This window comes from Cibotium barometz, chromosome 26 (assembly GCF_041138505.1).
Source record: "Cibotium barometz isolate CiBa-2024 chromosome 26, ASM4113850v1, whole genome shotgun sequence".
NCBI classification, from domain to species: Eukaryota; Viridiplantae; Streptophyta; class Polypodiopsida; order Cyatheales; family Cibotiaceae; genus Cibotium; species Cibotium barometz.
The window spans coordinates 37,400,181-37,417,000 of record NC_141071.1 but is presented as its reverse complement, the minus strand read 5'-3'; the positions used below and the strand labels follow the sequence as shown (position 1 = coordinate 37,417,000).

At 41.1% G+C, this 16,820-nt stretch overlaps 1 protein-coding gene across 1 annotated transcript; it reads right to left on the bottom strand.

The window, feature by feature from the left end:
• Positions 1–9,245: 9,245 nt before the first annotated feature.
• LOC147623930 (G-type lectin S-receptor-like serine/threonine-protein kinase SD2-5) lies at positions 9,246–12,054 on the bottom strand. Its single transcript, XM_086820572.1, has one exon. The coding sequence runs from the start codon at positions 11,991–11,993 to the stop codon at positions 9,441–9,443; it is 2,553 nt and encodes an 850-aa protein (XP_086676698.1). The 5' UTR covers positions 11,994–12,054; the 3' UTR covers positions 9,246–9,440.
• Positions 12,055–16,820: the final 4,766 nt, after the last annotated feature.

The following is a 16,820-nucleotide window of genomic DNA, read 5'->3' as shown; positions in this document are numbered from 1 at the left end:
CTACTGCTTGTAACTTACATGTGGTCATAAACATGTGCTCCCATTGTATGCCATCCAGTATCCACTCGATGCACATGATCAAAGCAGACCCATGCTTGATGAAGATCCCCATTACCATCCTTGTCCATTCGCCGAACAATGTCAATCCCAGAACCAGGTCCAGTAGTAGACACCTTAAAGATAAAGCAATGCTCAGTAGTAGTGGTGGCTTGCAATGGAAATCGAGAACCATGGAAGAACTCAAAATGGCATGTTCTTTTTAGATTAAGAATGGCTTCATATCCTTCACCCAAAGGCCGTGTTGTTTTTCGTGTTTGCATTACCATCTTCTTCACCCTGCATTCATAAAGCATACTTAGTGTATTAAAGATGATAATTGCATACTATTCTTTGCTAAATTGCACTTCCTACGTACTTTTTGACATTTATCAAACTTTGCAACTCTTGCGACATCTCCTGCAGCTCCCTCTCTGTCATGAATTCTCCCTGTGCCTTATCATCATCAGTGAACGCTCTTAGAACCACCTCCCTTGCCACAATCATTTGTACCTTTTTGGGTCCAGCGTTGTGGTCGATGCCCACTGCACGTGCTACAAAGGCCTTGATATTTCGTATCGATGCTCGGCACATTCCCTTGGAAACCATGTGTGTATGTTTGCCATAATGAATAAATAGTCTGCTGTGCATTGATTCTTTTGGCATAAAATAATAGACACAAGCAGGACATTATTTAAGACACATTGGCACATGCTTGTAGAAAAAACACTCAAGGTTCCCGAAGCTCCCAATTGCTAAATTCCCATATTTTGGAGATTTTATCAGCTGCCCATTCCAGTGGAGTTTGTTTGGTTGATTCATACGTGTCCTAAAGGAGCAGTGCTCATTCATGCACTAGAAGGTTCCCCCACAGAAGCTCTTCCTAAGAACAAAAGTTTTATTGGCCCTAGTTTGCGTTTGTGGCTTTGTCCAAATGTTGCCCTCATATTTTTGCTCCATCCCTTCCATACCTTTCCCACCTTCAAGCTCGTACGTACTGAACTCTGGGTACACCTTGGGAAGCTCTTTTACCTTGCCTTTGTAATCACAATCATGGATTAAAGTGTGCAAGACATCAGTGGGAGGTAACATGCGGATTATTTGAAAGCAAGAGACCGCACTATCAAACTGAACATCTTCCTCTTCCAAATGTTGAAAGCACTTTTCCACAGGCGAGACCTCTACCTCCTCTTGCAATGACCCATGTTCCTGGACATTGATTTCTTCTATCTCTTCAGTGTCCAAGTCACTGCAAAGCACAATGCTCTCTAATTCAATGCACAATGCAAAACAAAAAATGTCAAAGTCAAAGTTAATGCCACTTGCATTGGAGTACTCTTTCGAGAACTGGGAGGAAATATAGTTGAGGGGCCTTGTTCTGGGGTCTCAAAATAATTCTCTGATTTGGCAATATATACAGAGGACAATGAATGCTCCAGGATAAAATATGCCTCATCTCCAATCCCTGCATACAAGTGTAAAGGACAAATGGGCTCATACTCCCACCAATAGTTCCAAGCTTCCCCCGGATCATGTTGATTGACACAAGACATTTGCCATTCGAAAAGGGGACTCGGATGCATGCACCCATTGTAGAATGCAGGAAAACACGAGCCTCCCTACATAATGCAATCACAACAACAATTAAGGAATTTACATTGAATATTAGCCATAAATATTTTGATACTAGATGTTCTTGCTCTAATCAATAGCATATACTAGCCATAATACAATTTTACCAGGCTCATTGTAAGACTATGGGTAGAAGCAAATAAAAATATTTATTGCAAAAATAGTCATAATGAAGGGTATCAAAAAGAGTACATGTTGTATATATGTATATATGTTTGTGTGTGTGTGTATGTATACACACACACACACACACACACACACACACACACACATATTTGCTTTGTGTTAGTTCTTGCGCTTTTTCATAATCTCCTGTTAGATTTCAAAAACTCGACCAGTTGGATGCCATAGCATAACTGTGCTAGCTAGATTTAAAAAAATCAAAAAAATATTGACCAAACCCTTAAATTTTAGTGTTAAAATTCATTAGTGTTAGGATAAAAAAATTTGTCTAGTGCCTAACTTAGGGTTTTTTGTAGTCGGCTACTTCTTATATGAAGCAATTACTTAAGGCTTTTAGTAGTCGGTGCACAGAAGTATCTTCCCTCGAAACACACACGCAGAGAAGCGATCATGAAGCATCATACGTCTCCCCAGCAAAGAAACGCTGATCTCATGTGCAGGGCCCTCTCCCCACTCTAATCTTTCTCCCCAACAAAGAGACACAGAAAGGTATTATCCATGAATTTGTGCTATTTTGTCTGAATGAATTTGTGTGCTCAGCGCACAAAATAATAGGATGTTTTGCTGCCGCCACACTCCACACACAGTATGAGATGTGCGGCGTTACTTCTTGCTATTTTTCTTGAATGAATTTGTGCGCTCAGCGCACAAAATAATTGGATGTTTTGCTGCCACCACACTCCACACACAGTATGCGATGTGCAGCGTTACTTCTTGCTATTTTTCTTGAATGAATTTGTGCGCTCAGCGCACAAAATAATAGGATGTTTTGCTGTCGACCATTGGAAAAATCATCATGATTTTGAGTTTGTTTCAAGCTTCGGGGGCGCTGCCCCTGAACTCCCCCGCCAAGGGGGGCCTAAATTTCTGCCGCCGGCCCCCCTTGGATCCCCCCGCGGCGGCAGAAATTTAGAGAGAGTAGTGTAAGAGCATGCTATCTATATGGTGTTGTCTCAAACACATTGCATAGACTGTCTCTCTTACTACTGCCTATATTATGCATAGACTTTGTGTATACAAGAAGCTCAAAAAACTCACATTTCATGTCTTCTTGGTTGAGAAATGGCTCACACAGTCGACAGAGGAGACCAGAATGTGCATCTAAAGAACAATATCACAAAAAGGCCCCCCTTGGATCCCCCCGGCAGAAATTTAGAGAGAGTAGTGTAAGAACATGCTATCTATATGGGCTGTCTCAAACACATTGCATAGACTGTCTCTCTTACTACTGCCTATATTATGCATAGACTTTGTGTATACAAGAAGCTCAAAAAACTCACATTTGATGTCTTCTTGGTTGAGAAATGGCTCACACAGTCGAGAGAGGAGACCAGCAAACATGTGCATCTAAAGAACAATAGCACAAAAAGAAAAAAATTTGTCCTTAAAAAGGTGTTGGATTGCGAAATATCACTTCTAAAGTTTATTAGTACTCAATATTGATTGCCTTGAGATTTGGGCTACCGAATCTTTATATATTTTCCAATAAATTTGAATGCCTTGAATTGAACACCTGAAAAGGGCTCCGTAAATATTTTCCAATGAAGATTTTTTAAAATATTCAATACGGCATTGAATGCCTTGGAATTTGGGCAAAAGCACTCCATATGATAATCTCAAAGATATTTTGTTCGTTATAATGAGTTGGCCGTTTTGTTGGATAGTGAATGTGCCACCTTTGTTTGATGATTGTGTTGCAGTATTGAATTTAATCTCTTTCGTGAATGTGCCACCTTTTTTTTTAAGTTTGTGTCGTAGTACTGAATTTGTTAAAATAATCAATTAATTATACAATACGAGTAGAATACTATTTGAAGATTTGTTCTTGTATTTTTGCATGGCTATCTGGTTTTCAAATGAGTTCGAGTCATTTCACTAGAGCATCTTGTTTGAAAGGTTCTTGTTGTGCAAAAATGGATGAGTTACCTCTTGCTAAGCGGAAAAAGAGTGTGCAGGTTGGCCCAGGTGAGAGCTCATCGAGACACACAAGGAGGCAAGCTGATTTTTCTAGCACTTTGGAGCAGGCCGCCTCCTCAAACCTTACTACGGAGCAGGCGGTACATATCATAGATGACACTAACCTGGAGGTGGATATGGATAGGCAGCATCTACATAGTGATGAAAGAAATGAGGAGGATGGACAAAATGTAGTGGAGGCAATTGAGGAAAATAAAGGTGATCAAAATGAGGGTGAGAATACTCAAGGTGGTGATAATGAGGACGAAGGTGAGAATACTGAGGATACTGGGAGAGAGATAGAGGGGGAAGAGAACACACATCCACTAGAGGATCAAGAAGAAACAGTTGTCACAACCCAAACTGAAGGAAGCAAGCAGAAAAAAAATAAGGTTGATATTTTTGGGAAGATTCTTGAGACATCTACTCCACAAGCCTTCTTAGATAGGATAGGAGTCAAATTTAGGTCTCCACCTCCACGTGTTCCTCTCTGTAGGATGATCCAGACGGAGGCAATCCGAAAGGTTTCTCCCTCAACAGATAAGTCTCTTACTCGAAGCTTCAAAAAACTAGGTGGGTACATTGAGAGCATGGGAGCTTTCACAGTATCAATTATGGACTTGGAAGGGGAGGAGACACCATTGACACAAGAGGGAGGAATCTTGGGATGAGCATTGGAGGACTGTGAATCAACAATTTGAGGAATCTCTTGCACTTGACCCCGATTGGGGTCCGTACTTGAGCCGAAAAATGGTGCATGTTCTTGATGGTAATAATCGACACAATGCTTGGATGGACTGCATTTCTACAGGTGAGTTCTCATTGGGATGTTATAGTTTCTTATGCTTCTTTGTCCTTCCTAATTTTGTGTTTTATTACAGGGTTTCAAGGGGATTTGTCCATGCATTGTTGTGTTCTCTGTAAATTTTATGTGTTCGAGCGGAGGGATGTGGGTGAGCTTATGTTTTCATTGTCCAGGTTGAACAAGTAAGTTAATTTGTTATCAGAGTCTCCTTCTATGTCAAGTAAGTTGTTTGTACTCAAGAATATTAACATATTTTTTCTTTGTTTTGTAGGATGCATGATTATGCATTTGTGCCAACCACATTTGGTGATCGTCTATTTCAACTAAGAAGATTAGGAGAGTCCGACCTAACAACTCTCATGGCACATTTGGACAATGAGGACAAGCTGTGGGTTGAGAGAGAGATGCAGAGTGCATCTGCCAGAGGAAGGCCCAGTTGGCTTCATTTGCCAATACAGATTATGACTTGGCTCTTGTTCAAGGACGAGATGGAGCAAAAAATTGATGAGGCATCAAATGGACCACTTGCCGAGTCTGCTAGGGAGAATGTGACTCGAAAGATAGAAGTTCTCTACAGAGGAAAAACATCAAAATATGCAAGGATTGCTGATCCCTCCAACGGTGAGGCCTTTTGGTGTGCGGTGCTCTCCCTCCCATGGCACGCATCAACCAATCATGTGGCCACAGAGGAAAAGCTCAATATGATAGGTTCTGCATGGATCAGAGACACAGATAAGGCTCACATTGTCAAGCTATTGGACAACTCTCAGGCTGCAGTGCGATCACTTGAGGGTATGCCAAATGATAAGACAAAGGTTAGGGAATGGCTGCACATGTACTCCTACTGGCTTCAGATCATGGAGCTGAGTTTGAGAATCCAAAATGATATTAAAAATGCCGATCGAATCAAGTTGCCAAGTGAGAGCCGATTCACCTCTTTTGTTGTTCTATGTAGAAGAAAGTACTTCAAAAGGGCTTTCAAAGCGCACGAAGGAAGCATAAAATTTAGCCATGATATTGACCATCAACCAGGCCTACAAAGTGCCGCACGGCGAGTCGTTTACAGGTTTTCCTACAACATAACCCAGATATTCCTTGTTAAAAAACATGCATACTTCTTTCTGTGTGTTGTTTTATCATTTGGGCTTTGGCTTGCAGATGGTTGCTTTCTGAAATTGAGGAGCACCAATTGGATATTTTACCCCCTCTTGCTAGTGTGTGGCTTTGTGTTGACAATCAATCTTATATGTATGCCGATTTGAAGCTTGGAAGAGTAAGTGATTGAATTTGTCATATTGAATCCATGATTGAGAAACATGTTCATATTGAGGGTGAGTTGTGTTTACCCATGTTTGTCATTGAACAGGCCATGTCAAGCATGGAGTCTCGTTTCTGCCCGTGGTGGTTGGACCTTGAAAGAAACCATGTGCCTGAGGAGGAGCTTGATCTGTATCGCCAACATAAGTCTATATTGGAGCTTCGTAGCCAGCAAATTGATCATAATGAGGCCACATCCACATCACATGCAACATCGATTGCATCGGCTTCTTTTCGTAAGTCATTGCCAGTGAATTTAGGGAGGAAAATAGTGAATCGTGCATTGGAGGTGAATCGAGCAATGGAGGCAAATAGGGAGCAGAGTCAACAACAACAGACATCCAATAGTAGTGCAGGTGGGATACAACCAACTGACATCATAACCAAGACATTGCAAGCTCCAGGTATGTGAGCTTCCTACCTCATCTCTATCGTGATCCAATTGTTTTGACTTAAGACTATGTGTGTTAAATGTCAAAAACCTGTCTATAGGAACCATTTATGCCTTCAATGTCAGTATTGAGGACCTTGCAGCTACTTTTGTGAACATGGAGGATGCATCCTCATTGGGAAAGCAAGTGCTTGATGCCATGAATGTTATTTGCACAGTAGGGAATGTCAAGAGTAGAGTGTCCGATTACTGTGTGGAGTTGATATTTGCAGACTTCCCCTCAAATATCATCATTGGAGGTTGTGTTGCAAACAAGGTTCCATATTGGAATAAGATTGGGGATGGCATGTATGAATCTACTTTTAAAGTTGTTGATTCTTGTCTCTCGGATCGAGGCTTCTTTACATGCCTTTACACTATGGAAGAAGGAGTGACCATTGAGCAGGTTGCACAGAGCGTTGGGTTTGGCATTTATCATAGACAGGTTGTGAGGTGTACTCCACTTATTGGGAAGAAGATGGGGCAAATGATTACTACCCAGGTATTGGTGTTGTTCTCTTTGGGGTTGTCATTTGTGCAAATCTTCTTTGTCCCATTTAAGGTGAAAATGCATGAACAACCAATGTGTCTTTGCTTGTAGGTCACTTGTCTAATATTGGCTGTTTTTGTTCGCTCAACATCTCCTACTACAAGCTTTGTGATGCATGGGGATCAGCTAAGGGATTTGACACTAGGTGATGATCTTGATGTAGGGCAAGATCTTATCTTTGACATGTATGTATGCATTTAAATCAAGATAGAATTTCAAATAATTTTCGGTGATCTTTATGGCATATGATTAATGGTTTGTGTGAGTTTTCAAGAGTGCCATCGGAGGATCTGGTGAAGAGAAAGGTTAGACCATGGCGGGCGGTTGTCAGAGAGGTCAACGGCTTAGCAAATACATCGTCTCCGTCTTCAGTCGTCCTGGGGACACGATTTTGGATTTGTTTGCTGGCACTGGAACTCTTGGGCTAGTGGCAGCATTTATGGATCGCAATGTCATAATGTTAGACAAGGATGAGCGGATCTATGATCACCTGTTAGAACCATACTCAGCAAAGGTATGCATGTTGAAAAGATAAATATGTTAGTAGAGAATAATTTTGGATTGATAAAGCTTATTTTCTTTTCTTTTTGTCTCTTGCAGTTATGAGGATCACATGTCTACATCAGAATGCCATTAGAGATAGTCTTTTTTTTAATTGAGACAATCATTTTTTTGGGACTATTAGAAGTAATGTTTTGATGGATGTTATGCTTGTGAATGTTTTTTACAATAGCATGTAGCTGATTGTTGGACAATTTTTATTTGGATTATAAAAATTTTAAATCCTATGTTTATGGTTTCTAAAGAGTATTATATTGTTGTGTCAGTGGTATGGCTAATTAAAATTGGTGTGCATTTTAATGGCTTGATTTCTATGCTCTCTCGTTGCTGTGGTTTCCATGTGGTTGCAACAATAGTTTGTTTCTATTAGTAGCTCAATGACCAATCCAAGTAGTATGAGTTTTGTAGTGATTTTTTATATCCGCACCATTCATTTGAAAATGCTTTATTTGCAATAGTCATTTTTAAACTTTTATAGTCTTCTTTGTTCTGTTCATTATAGAGTTGCCCTATGGTTTCACTCTTCTCTTTAACATTACATGCTCCCTTAACATCATACCATGCCCCTACTTGCTCACTTTCACAAGGACTTTATTTCAACTCACTGCTCTGTGCTCACTGCTCTTGGCTCGCTAAATAGACGCACCCAGGTCTTTGCCCAAGGTGCAAAAGAGAGGAAGAATCCATAGCCCACCTATTCATAAACTGTACATAGAACTCTTTATTGGCTTTCCTCCATGAATGCATCAAACCAACCCACCCTATTGCTCTCCATTGGAAAGAAATCCTATTAGGAAATTCTAATAGCTGCTCAACCAAGCTGTGGAACATCAAGTCAGACCTCCTGTGGATTGTATGGAAGAACAAAAATACATTTCTCTTCTCAGGTATAAAAACTTGATATGTGTTTGGATCTGAAAAAACTCTTTATTTTTTCAGATGAAAGGCTTACTAGGCCAAAAGAAGAAGATGTGCTCTGCTACCATCCTCTCTTTGGAGGGCCAAAAAATTGCTAATATACTGGAAGAAGAACAGGAACACACTAAGTGCAAGGAGGCAATTGAAAGTAGTGCTACCTCACGGATCTCCAAAGAAGAAGAAGCTATTGTTGAGTTGAGCTCTCAAGATGAGGAGTTGGCAACACATATCCGCCAACTAACCAAGGCTGCAGAAGACATTAATCAAGAATGAAGTTTTCTCTGGTTTTAGTCCTCAGTGTTTGGCAGAGAAGTAAAGCTTCTTAGGTTAAAAAGCTTAATGTATCTTATTCCTTTTTAATATAATTTAAGTCTTTTCCAAAAAAGAAGAGGATAACTAAGCTACCTATTTTAAAAGATGAGAAATTGATGACTAAGCTAGCTATTTTAAGAGATGATGACTAAGAGCCCCCATCACGCTTGGGGCTTATAGGGACACATATATACTATGAATAGGATTTTCCTTTTTTCCCACTAAATTCTTGAAAACCGGTGGTGTTGTGGAGACTAGGGATCACACATGTCCCCAATCACAGCCATCCCCAAAAATGCTCTCTCTTGATGGTGAGTGAGGGGAGTGGAACTGTTTCTTGCTTTTATGGGGTCACACCTTGCCACCATGCATGAATATGGATTTTTTTAACCCAAATACATGTATGGTGTTGCTGAAGTAGCATGTTTGTGTACTATAATTTCACCATGAAGTCTGTTCAATCAAGAAGGCTTATAAAACACAAGGCATTAAAACATGAGGTAAGGCTTCCTTTGATGTGATCTATCGGTCATATAGCCTTGAGATGGTGCAGAATCCAGATGATGATGGAGTCTTTTTATTGCCTTCAAGCTAGCCATGTTTAGATGTGAAACCTCATACTTATCAGAGGCAATTCTGATCTTTGTCCATGGTAGAGACCATTATTTCAAACATAATCACATGAAAGGTGAGAGAATAGGGTGCAGACACAAGCATGAACAGCATGCCCTTCAAGAACATCACCTTGGATAAGACAGGGATATCGCTTGTATGATACTGGCTGCATTCACTGAGCTCAAAAAATCAGCCCAGTTTGACGTAAAAGTGCGGGAAAGTGGAGGATTGGGCACTTCTTGTGCACTATGCAGCTGCTGTGACAGGCTAGGCATTGCAGGTCTCTTATCTTGGTCATATTGGATACACCAATAAGCCAATCTCATGGTGTTCTTCACTTGCAACAGTCGTCTCTCATCATGCTCTACTTCTCTGTAGAGTGCAGGATCAATCACCTCATCCCATGCCCCTGATTCCACTTTGGGAAATGCCTCTTCTGGATGGAATGAGTTGCTGATTTGTGGTTCCACCACCCTTTGACCACTAACAAGCTCCCACAATACCATCCCAAAGCTGTAAACATCGGCTTTGGGCGTTGCAACATGCCCAGCAAACAGCTCTGGAGCAATGTAACCACGTGTTCCCCTGACATGCATCGGTGAAGCTGTAGCCTTATCCCTGCGTAGTAGCCTGGACAGCCCAAAATCAGAGACCTTTGCACAAAACTTGCCATCCAAGAGCACATTTTGAGGCTTGATGTCTAAATGCAAAATGCAATCACGGCATTGTTCATGCAAATATACAAGGCAATTAGCTGTTCCTCTGGCGATCTGTAAACGCATATCCCATGGCAAGGAGTTGTCAGGGTTGAAGATCCAAGTATCTAGGGAGCCATTGGGCATGTACTCATACACCAGAAGGCGATGAGATTCTTCAGCACAAAAACCTTCAAGATGCACCAAGTTCACATGGTTTACAGTACCCATAGCTTCCACCTCTGCTCTGAAATTATCACTGTCATCATTTTTCAGTCTTTTGACAGCCACTATCCTGCCTAGGAGCTGCCCTTCAAACACCTCACCAAAACCCCCAGCACCAAGCCTCCTAGAAGTAAACCCTGATGTTGCATCATGTAGCTCTTTGAATGTGAACCTCTTGAATTTTATAGTGTCTAGATCTTGCTCTTCCATATGGTGCAAAGCCGCCTCATCCTCGGGGGTGATGCCTTTGATTGACTTTACCCAGTAGATGAAAAGGAAAGCCCCCACCAGAGTGAAGGTCAGGCCAAGGGAAACAGAAATTGCTACAATTTTGGTATGGCCACTTGATGCAGATTGGAGTCCTGGAACTTCAGTACTTGTTGATACCTCCACCTTGATGAAGGCTAGATGACTTTGGTTGTTTGTCTTGTGCATGGTCCATAGCTGATCAGATGCAAAATAGCAAGATCTAGACCCAGTGTAGTAAAAGATAGCCTTGCAAGAGCAGTTTTTTAGGCAAGCAGACTTGCATTCTGTGACAGATACTGATGCAAAATCAGGTGGGAGGTACTGGTTGGTGAAGTAGTCAACTCCAGTGAGCTCGAAGAAAGTCATGTTGGAGATAGTGTTAGAGGTGGTGTTACAAGATGTGGGAAAGGAAAGGGGCAGAAGAGGAACACAGCCAATTCCAGTAGAGTTCTGGGAGAAGCCCAGGCCTCCTGATGAAGCATTCTGTGGGCAACTACAAGATGATGATGTACACATGCCATAAGGGCCACATAGGTTGGGAAGAAGGCACTGGTCACCAAGAGGATCATATTCCAAGAGCCACCCATTGCCGGACCATGAATAGGAGCGCAGAGCTCCGTCAGCCTCTACTCTGAGAAAGGCAAGCCCCAGAGACGAGGCTCCGGCAATGACTTCATCAGGATTGAAGTAATCTGCGTAGTCGTGAGAAACATTACATAATTGAGGGGATGTGGAATTGCTATCCTCAGTGGGATTGGGCGAGAAAAGAATGCGGTAATCCTGGAAGTCGGCATCAATCGGGTGCTGACAAGTGTGCAAAACATTTCTGAGGTCATTGAAACCATAGTAGCCCCATGTCCAGTATGGTAGAAGCCCTCCTAATCCAGTATCAAAGTACAAGACAAAACCTCCGGGCTCAAGGACAAGAGAGTAAGGCCCTTCTGAAGGATCAGAAGAGGAGAGGTTGCTTACCAGTTTGTCTCCAGGGAGGAGCACCTTGTACTGCATGATGGTGTCGGTGGGGTGATCGAAAGTGCTCCACACGGTCCCATTGCTGCTGTTCTTCAAGGCGACAGAACCCTCATAGTCTGCATCTATCTGAATGCTGGATACTCCTTTCTGCAGAGTGTTAGAAGACCAGACGAGCGTCCCATCAGCCTCGTAGAGGACGAGGTTGCCGTCTTGCCCGAGCTCCACTTTAGCCCCATCTGAAACTGGCCGTTGCCTGTTGGCCGACCACACGGCTTGGGGGTTGTGGTAGTCGACGGCATAGCTGGAGATGAAGAGGATTAGCGTGAAGGCAGCGCCTGAAGTACTAGAACGGACGAAGCAGAGGGTGGAAACATTGCCCCGGAGGTTGGTGCATGTGTCCGTCTGTGCAGATGCGTCCAGGGTGAAAGACCATGGTGCCTCAAAGAAGGAAGAATAAGCTATGGAGCTCGACTCTCTGATTGCTGCCGAAAAGCATACAAGGAGCAAGATGACTACAAGCTCATCACGGACTTTCATGGCTGCAACGGGCTATGGCAGGTGGCAGTTATTTTATCTGGAATCAACGCGGAAGCAGAGTTTGTAAAGAGAGGGAGAGAGGAGGACGACGGAGGAAGTCAATCTCTTAGAGTTCCATTAAAGCCAAATTTGCAACCATTTTTTCAATTATTCTCTTCAATCCTAGCTTTCTCCAACAAAGTTCCTCTCATTAATTAATTATTTGATTTTCTTTCTTTACTCATTTGATTTTCCTCTCATTCATTAATTAATAGTGAAAAAGAATTTGGGACCCATATATATTCGGGCAGGCCCTCTAATTAATTAATTAGCCCCTAACATGACTAATTAATTAATGCATTACTTAGATTCAAACCTTAGCATTTACTAAGGTTCAAACCTTAGCATTTACTAAGGTTCAAACCTTAGCAAGTATGTACTGAGGAGTATTAAAAAAAACACTTGATTAATCATGTTCTCTCTCTCTCTCTCTCTCTCTCTCTCTCTCTCTCTCTCTCAAAGAAGTGAGGGAAGAGTTGATAACATTGAATGAGTTGATGCCATTGAATGGATATGTAATAAAATAGGAGGCATGAATCAGCACAACAGTAATAACAAGGCAAGTGTAAAGAAAAGTACCATCATTCATGTCATACCTTTCATACCAAGTTAGAGCTCCTTTTCTTTGAAAATGCACATAACTTTGTTTTTCGTTGGAACAAAAAAGCTTTGGAGGTTTACTTTGTTTTTTCAAAGCAAAAGAGGGAAAGGGACTTTCATGGCTCTGCCTACCTCAATTGCTCGCAGGTGGTTATGGTATTAGATTAGTTACACTAATGCATCATTTGCCACCAACGCATGATCTTGGCCATCAAAAAGCAAGCGTAGTGTGAGGGAGCATACAAAAGAACTTTAATAACTTTTCTAACCAAATACAAGCCACCACATTGATGACTTTGTGAACCTAGCCAAAGCTCTATGTCTATTAGTTTAATGGTCAATGTTGCTCTCATGCACATAGGGAATGGGGCGCGAATCTATAAGTATCGATGTAGTATGTAGAGGGACATAATCTAGTAATGAGCATGTGGTCTTAGTCTTAGCCTTGGATGTCTCTTTTTAGGAAGGGGGAAATGCACCTTCCTAACATAAACCTACACTTAATCCTTTAACTTGAAACTATCTAAGAAATAGTGCTTTTGGTCTTAACATGATGGATTTCTTCATCTCACCTAACTTTCTTAACAAAGTCTAGATGCATCCTTGGCAATGCCCACTTTAGAGAGTGCACAAAGACTTGTTCTTTGTTAGAAGAAATTTTTTATATTTGAAAGTTTCCTTCTTTTTGTTTAATGCAAAACAGAGAAACCAACTGGAGATCCTAAGATGGCCCTTCATCAAAACTACCCATATATGAAAGGAGAAATAAAGGAGAGAAGTCTACACATACATGGGTTATGTGCATAGATCTATCCATGTACAACTAAAAGAGGGAAACCAAAAACCGAGTGGAGATCCCATGGAGATGGTCCTTAAAAAAACTACCCCTAACTAAAAGGAGATATTGATAAAGAGAGAATTCTACACATACATTGGTTATGTGCATAGATCTATCCATGTACAACCAAAATGCCAAGCATTGTGTCCCAACCAATCAAACTATTACTTCCTTATTAGGAGGTTTCATGCAAGGATACACAAGGGGTTTTATAGGTCAAAAATGTTACAAACTTTTTCAATTTATACTTACTTGAGATGCAATTTTAATTTTCAATGTACACTTAGTTGAGATGCATTTTAATGCATGACATAAATGAGAGATGTGGGGTCATTTTAAGGGGTCGAGATAGAAAGATATAGGTAATAGGTATGATAGGACTTAACAAATGTTTTCCTATAGCATCTTCTCCTTTTCCCCTCCAAAAAGAAAAAGAAAAAGAAAGCTAAGAACAAACAAATAAAACAAAAGATTGGTACTCACTAAAGTAGGTTATGTGTTTCAATTTATGTAGTTTATGGCAACAAACATGCTTTTTATGGTTTCTTAGAAAAGTGAATAGAATTGAATGGACATGAAATAAAATAAGTGGCATCATGAACAAATAATAAGTGGACTAGAAAGTTTGTCATCATTTATGTAAGCTTACAAGTGGTGTTCCACCTAGTCAAGAAAACGAGGCAAATATTTTTGTTAATGCAAAATATTTACAAGTCCAAGCCTCAAAGGTTTACAATGTCAAAAGATTTACAAGTCCAAGCTTTGAATGTTTACAATGTCAAGCATTGTATCCTCACCCATGGGCATGGGGATTCATGAGTTTAAAATGTTACAAAACTTTCTAGTGTATAATTACTCAAGGGTTGTTTTGATGCGTGGGACAAAAGAAACCGTAGATCTATCTAGAGATGTAATCAAATTTTTATCGCATACATACGGTATAACAAGACTAAATCAACAATTCCCCGATATAACCTTCATTTGCCTCAAAAACAAGAAGAAGAAGAAGAAGAAGAAGTGATAATAAGAAACAAAAAAAACAAAAGGTTGTTGTTTATGTAGAATAGGATACATGATGTAATATTGAGTGGTCAAGGTCTTTCATGCTTTTTGAGATCATATGGAATAGTGGGAAAATTTGATACATTGAACGGATAAGTTAAAAAATAGCTAGCATGAACAAGCAACAAAAATAGCTAGCATGAACAAGCAACAAAAATAGTGGGAAAATTTGATACATTGAACGGATAAGTTAAAAAATAGCTAGCATGAACAAGCAACAAAAATAGCTAGAAATGTGTGAACAAAATGTAAAATCATTTTCATAAGCTTGTGTGTGAGGGAGGTGATCCACCTAGTTTTTATGTCATAGTCACTAAAAGGGAAGTTGGGTGAGATGTGTCATAGTCACTAAAAGGGAAGTTGGGTGAGATGTGTTTGAGACCTCGTAATCCAACAAGAAAATGACACATTGCCATGATTTCTAGTTAGCCATTGTTCTTTATGTCTTTATGATTATTGAGTATCTAAGAACTTACCACAATGTTTTCCAGTGAAGGTAGCCCATGTAGTCAAGAAAATGAAGCCATAAAGATGTGCTCGTAAAATAATGGAAGCACCATCAAGGTCCTAAATGATTATTATTAGATAGGCTCTAGGGTTAGGTCATGAATGCACTAAAACTCTTGTCTATAGAGTTTTCTAAAAGACCAACCTTTGTTGATGTTGAAGGCTAGGCCCTAGGGACCTTCATCAAAACCGTGCCAATCTAGAAACTCCACCAGCAAGATGATGATGAGGCAAAAAAAGTGAATGGTGATGACAATGTCAGGGTTGGGCACTTTGTCATAATCTTGGATGAACTTGGGCATGGTGTGAGGCATCCAGGCTCGTTGTGAAGGAGGGGTGGTCGAGGTGGAGGCATCCAGGCTTGTTGAGGGAAGGAGAGGTGGCCAAGGTGGAGGTATCCAAGGGAAGTTATAGCTTTGGGTTCTTCTCCAACTCTTTATCGAAGAGGTCCTAGACCCATCTTTGTTCAATGGGAAAATAGATGGGGCTGACGTGGAGGTATGTGGGAGCATAGCAGTATTCTTTCCAATATTTGGGTTGGAGAAGGTAAGGCCACCGCCAAACGGGTTGTTCCCCCCATGAGGTCATGCATGAGAAGGGAAGCTCTAGCTTGTGGCCTTCTATATCCACCATGATCCCTTTTGTTTTGTGATGTTCCCTTGACCATTGGTGAACTTTTCTTCCCTATAAACTTTGATGAGGTAGATGTCTGGTGATCTATGATTATGTTAAGATTTGGTGTGGGATTAGGGTTGTGCCTCTAATCCAAGATCCAAATGTCTCTGTCAATGTCAATTCCATCCAGTGGGCCCCGCTAATTGAAAGGGGGAATGTCTACTCCTACTCTCAAATTAGAGGTGCTCGGATTTCTCCTTCTTCCAATGCTCCCAAATATGAAGTTGTTGCATGTGGGGTAAATGGCAGACATCTTATAAAATGGAGGCCTTAGTAATTCCATTTAGGACATCCCCTAATGTGATAAGTGCCATGGGGTTGGTTTGGGAGACAAAATGGGGAATGGTAGTGTTGGAGAGGCACGGGTTATAATCATGGGTAGAGTGGCGGGTGTCAAAGTGGAGGCGATCGGAGGGAGAGATGGTCCTAGGGTGCCTTGCTCGAGCCATTGGTTTTTGAACCTACATGGTGCTCCTTTAATATTTTTCTCCTCGTTGTTGCCTAACATATCGATGTCATCTTTATCCTTGTCCATGGCAGTTTCACTGGTCTCCTCATCCTCTTCCTTCATGGATGGTGTTGGTCTCATCGACCTATAGAACTCATGGGCCTCCCTGTATTATTCATCTAAAACATCTTTGGGGTAGGCCACATGGACAATGTTGAACAAATATCGCTAGCTAGTCTTCATGACCTGAAGTTGCTTATAAATTTTGTGGTATAGCACTAGGATGCCAATGGGTCTATAAACTTCACTACCCTCCGATGTGAGATGCATGTATGTGTCATCTACTACATGGAACATCAGAGGGTAGTGCCTGGTTGACACTTACCTCAATTGCAATCTGCCTTGTAGTCCATGTTTGGATTTTTGGTTTGAGGAGAGTCAGCACGGGTGAGGGAGCAAGATGGGTGTGTTGCAGAACGAGCTTGTTTGGGGTGGCAGCACCTTGGTAATTGTATGGTTTGCGTAGCTCTTCTCAACCTGTAGAGCATAGTAGATGAATTTGGTGAGGATCACGGGCGGCAACTCCAAACTTGTATGTAAGGTTGGTGTAGATGCTATATATCTCGTGGTGGAAGTGATTAGCCCAATTAAATGGCAT

What these genes read in the sequence shown, in the direction of transcription:
- LOC147623930 (XM_086820572.1), bottom strand. Translation starts at nt 11,993, where the DNA reads ATGAAAGTCCGTGATGAGCTTGTAGTCATCTTGCTCCTTGTATGCTTT.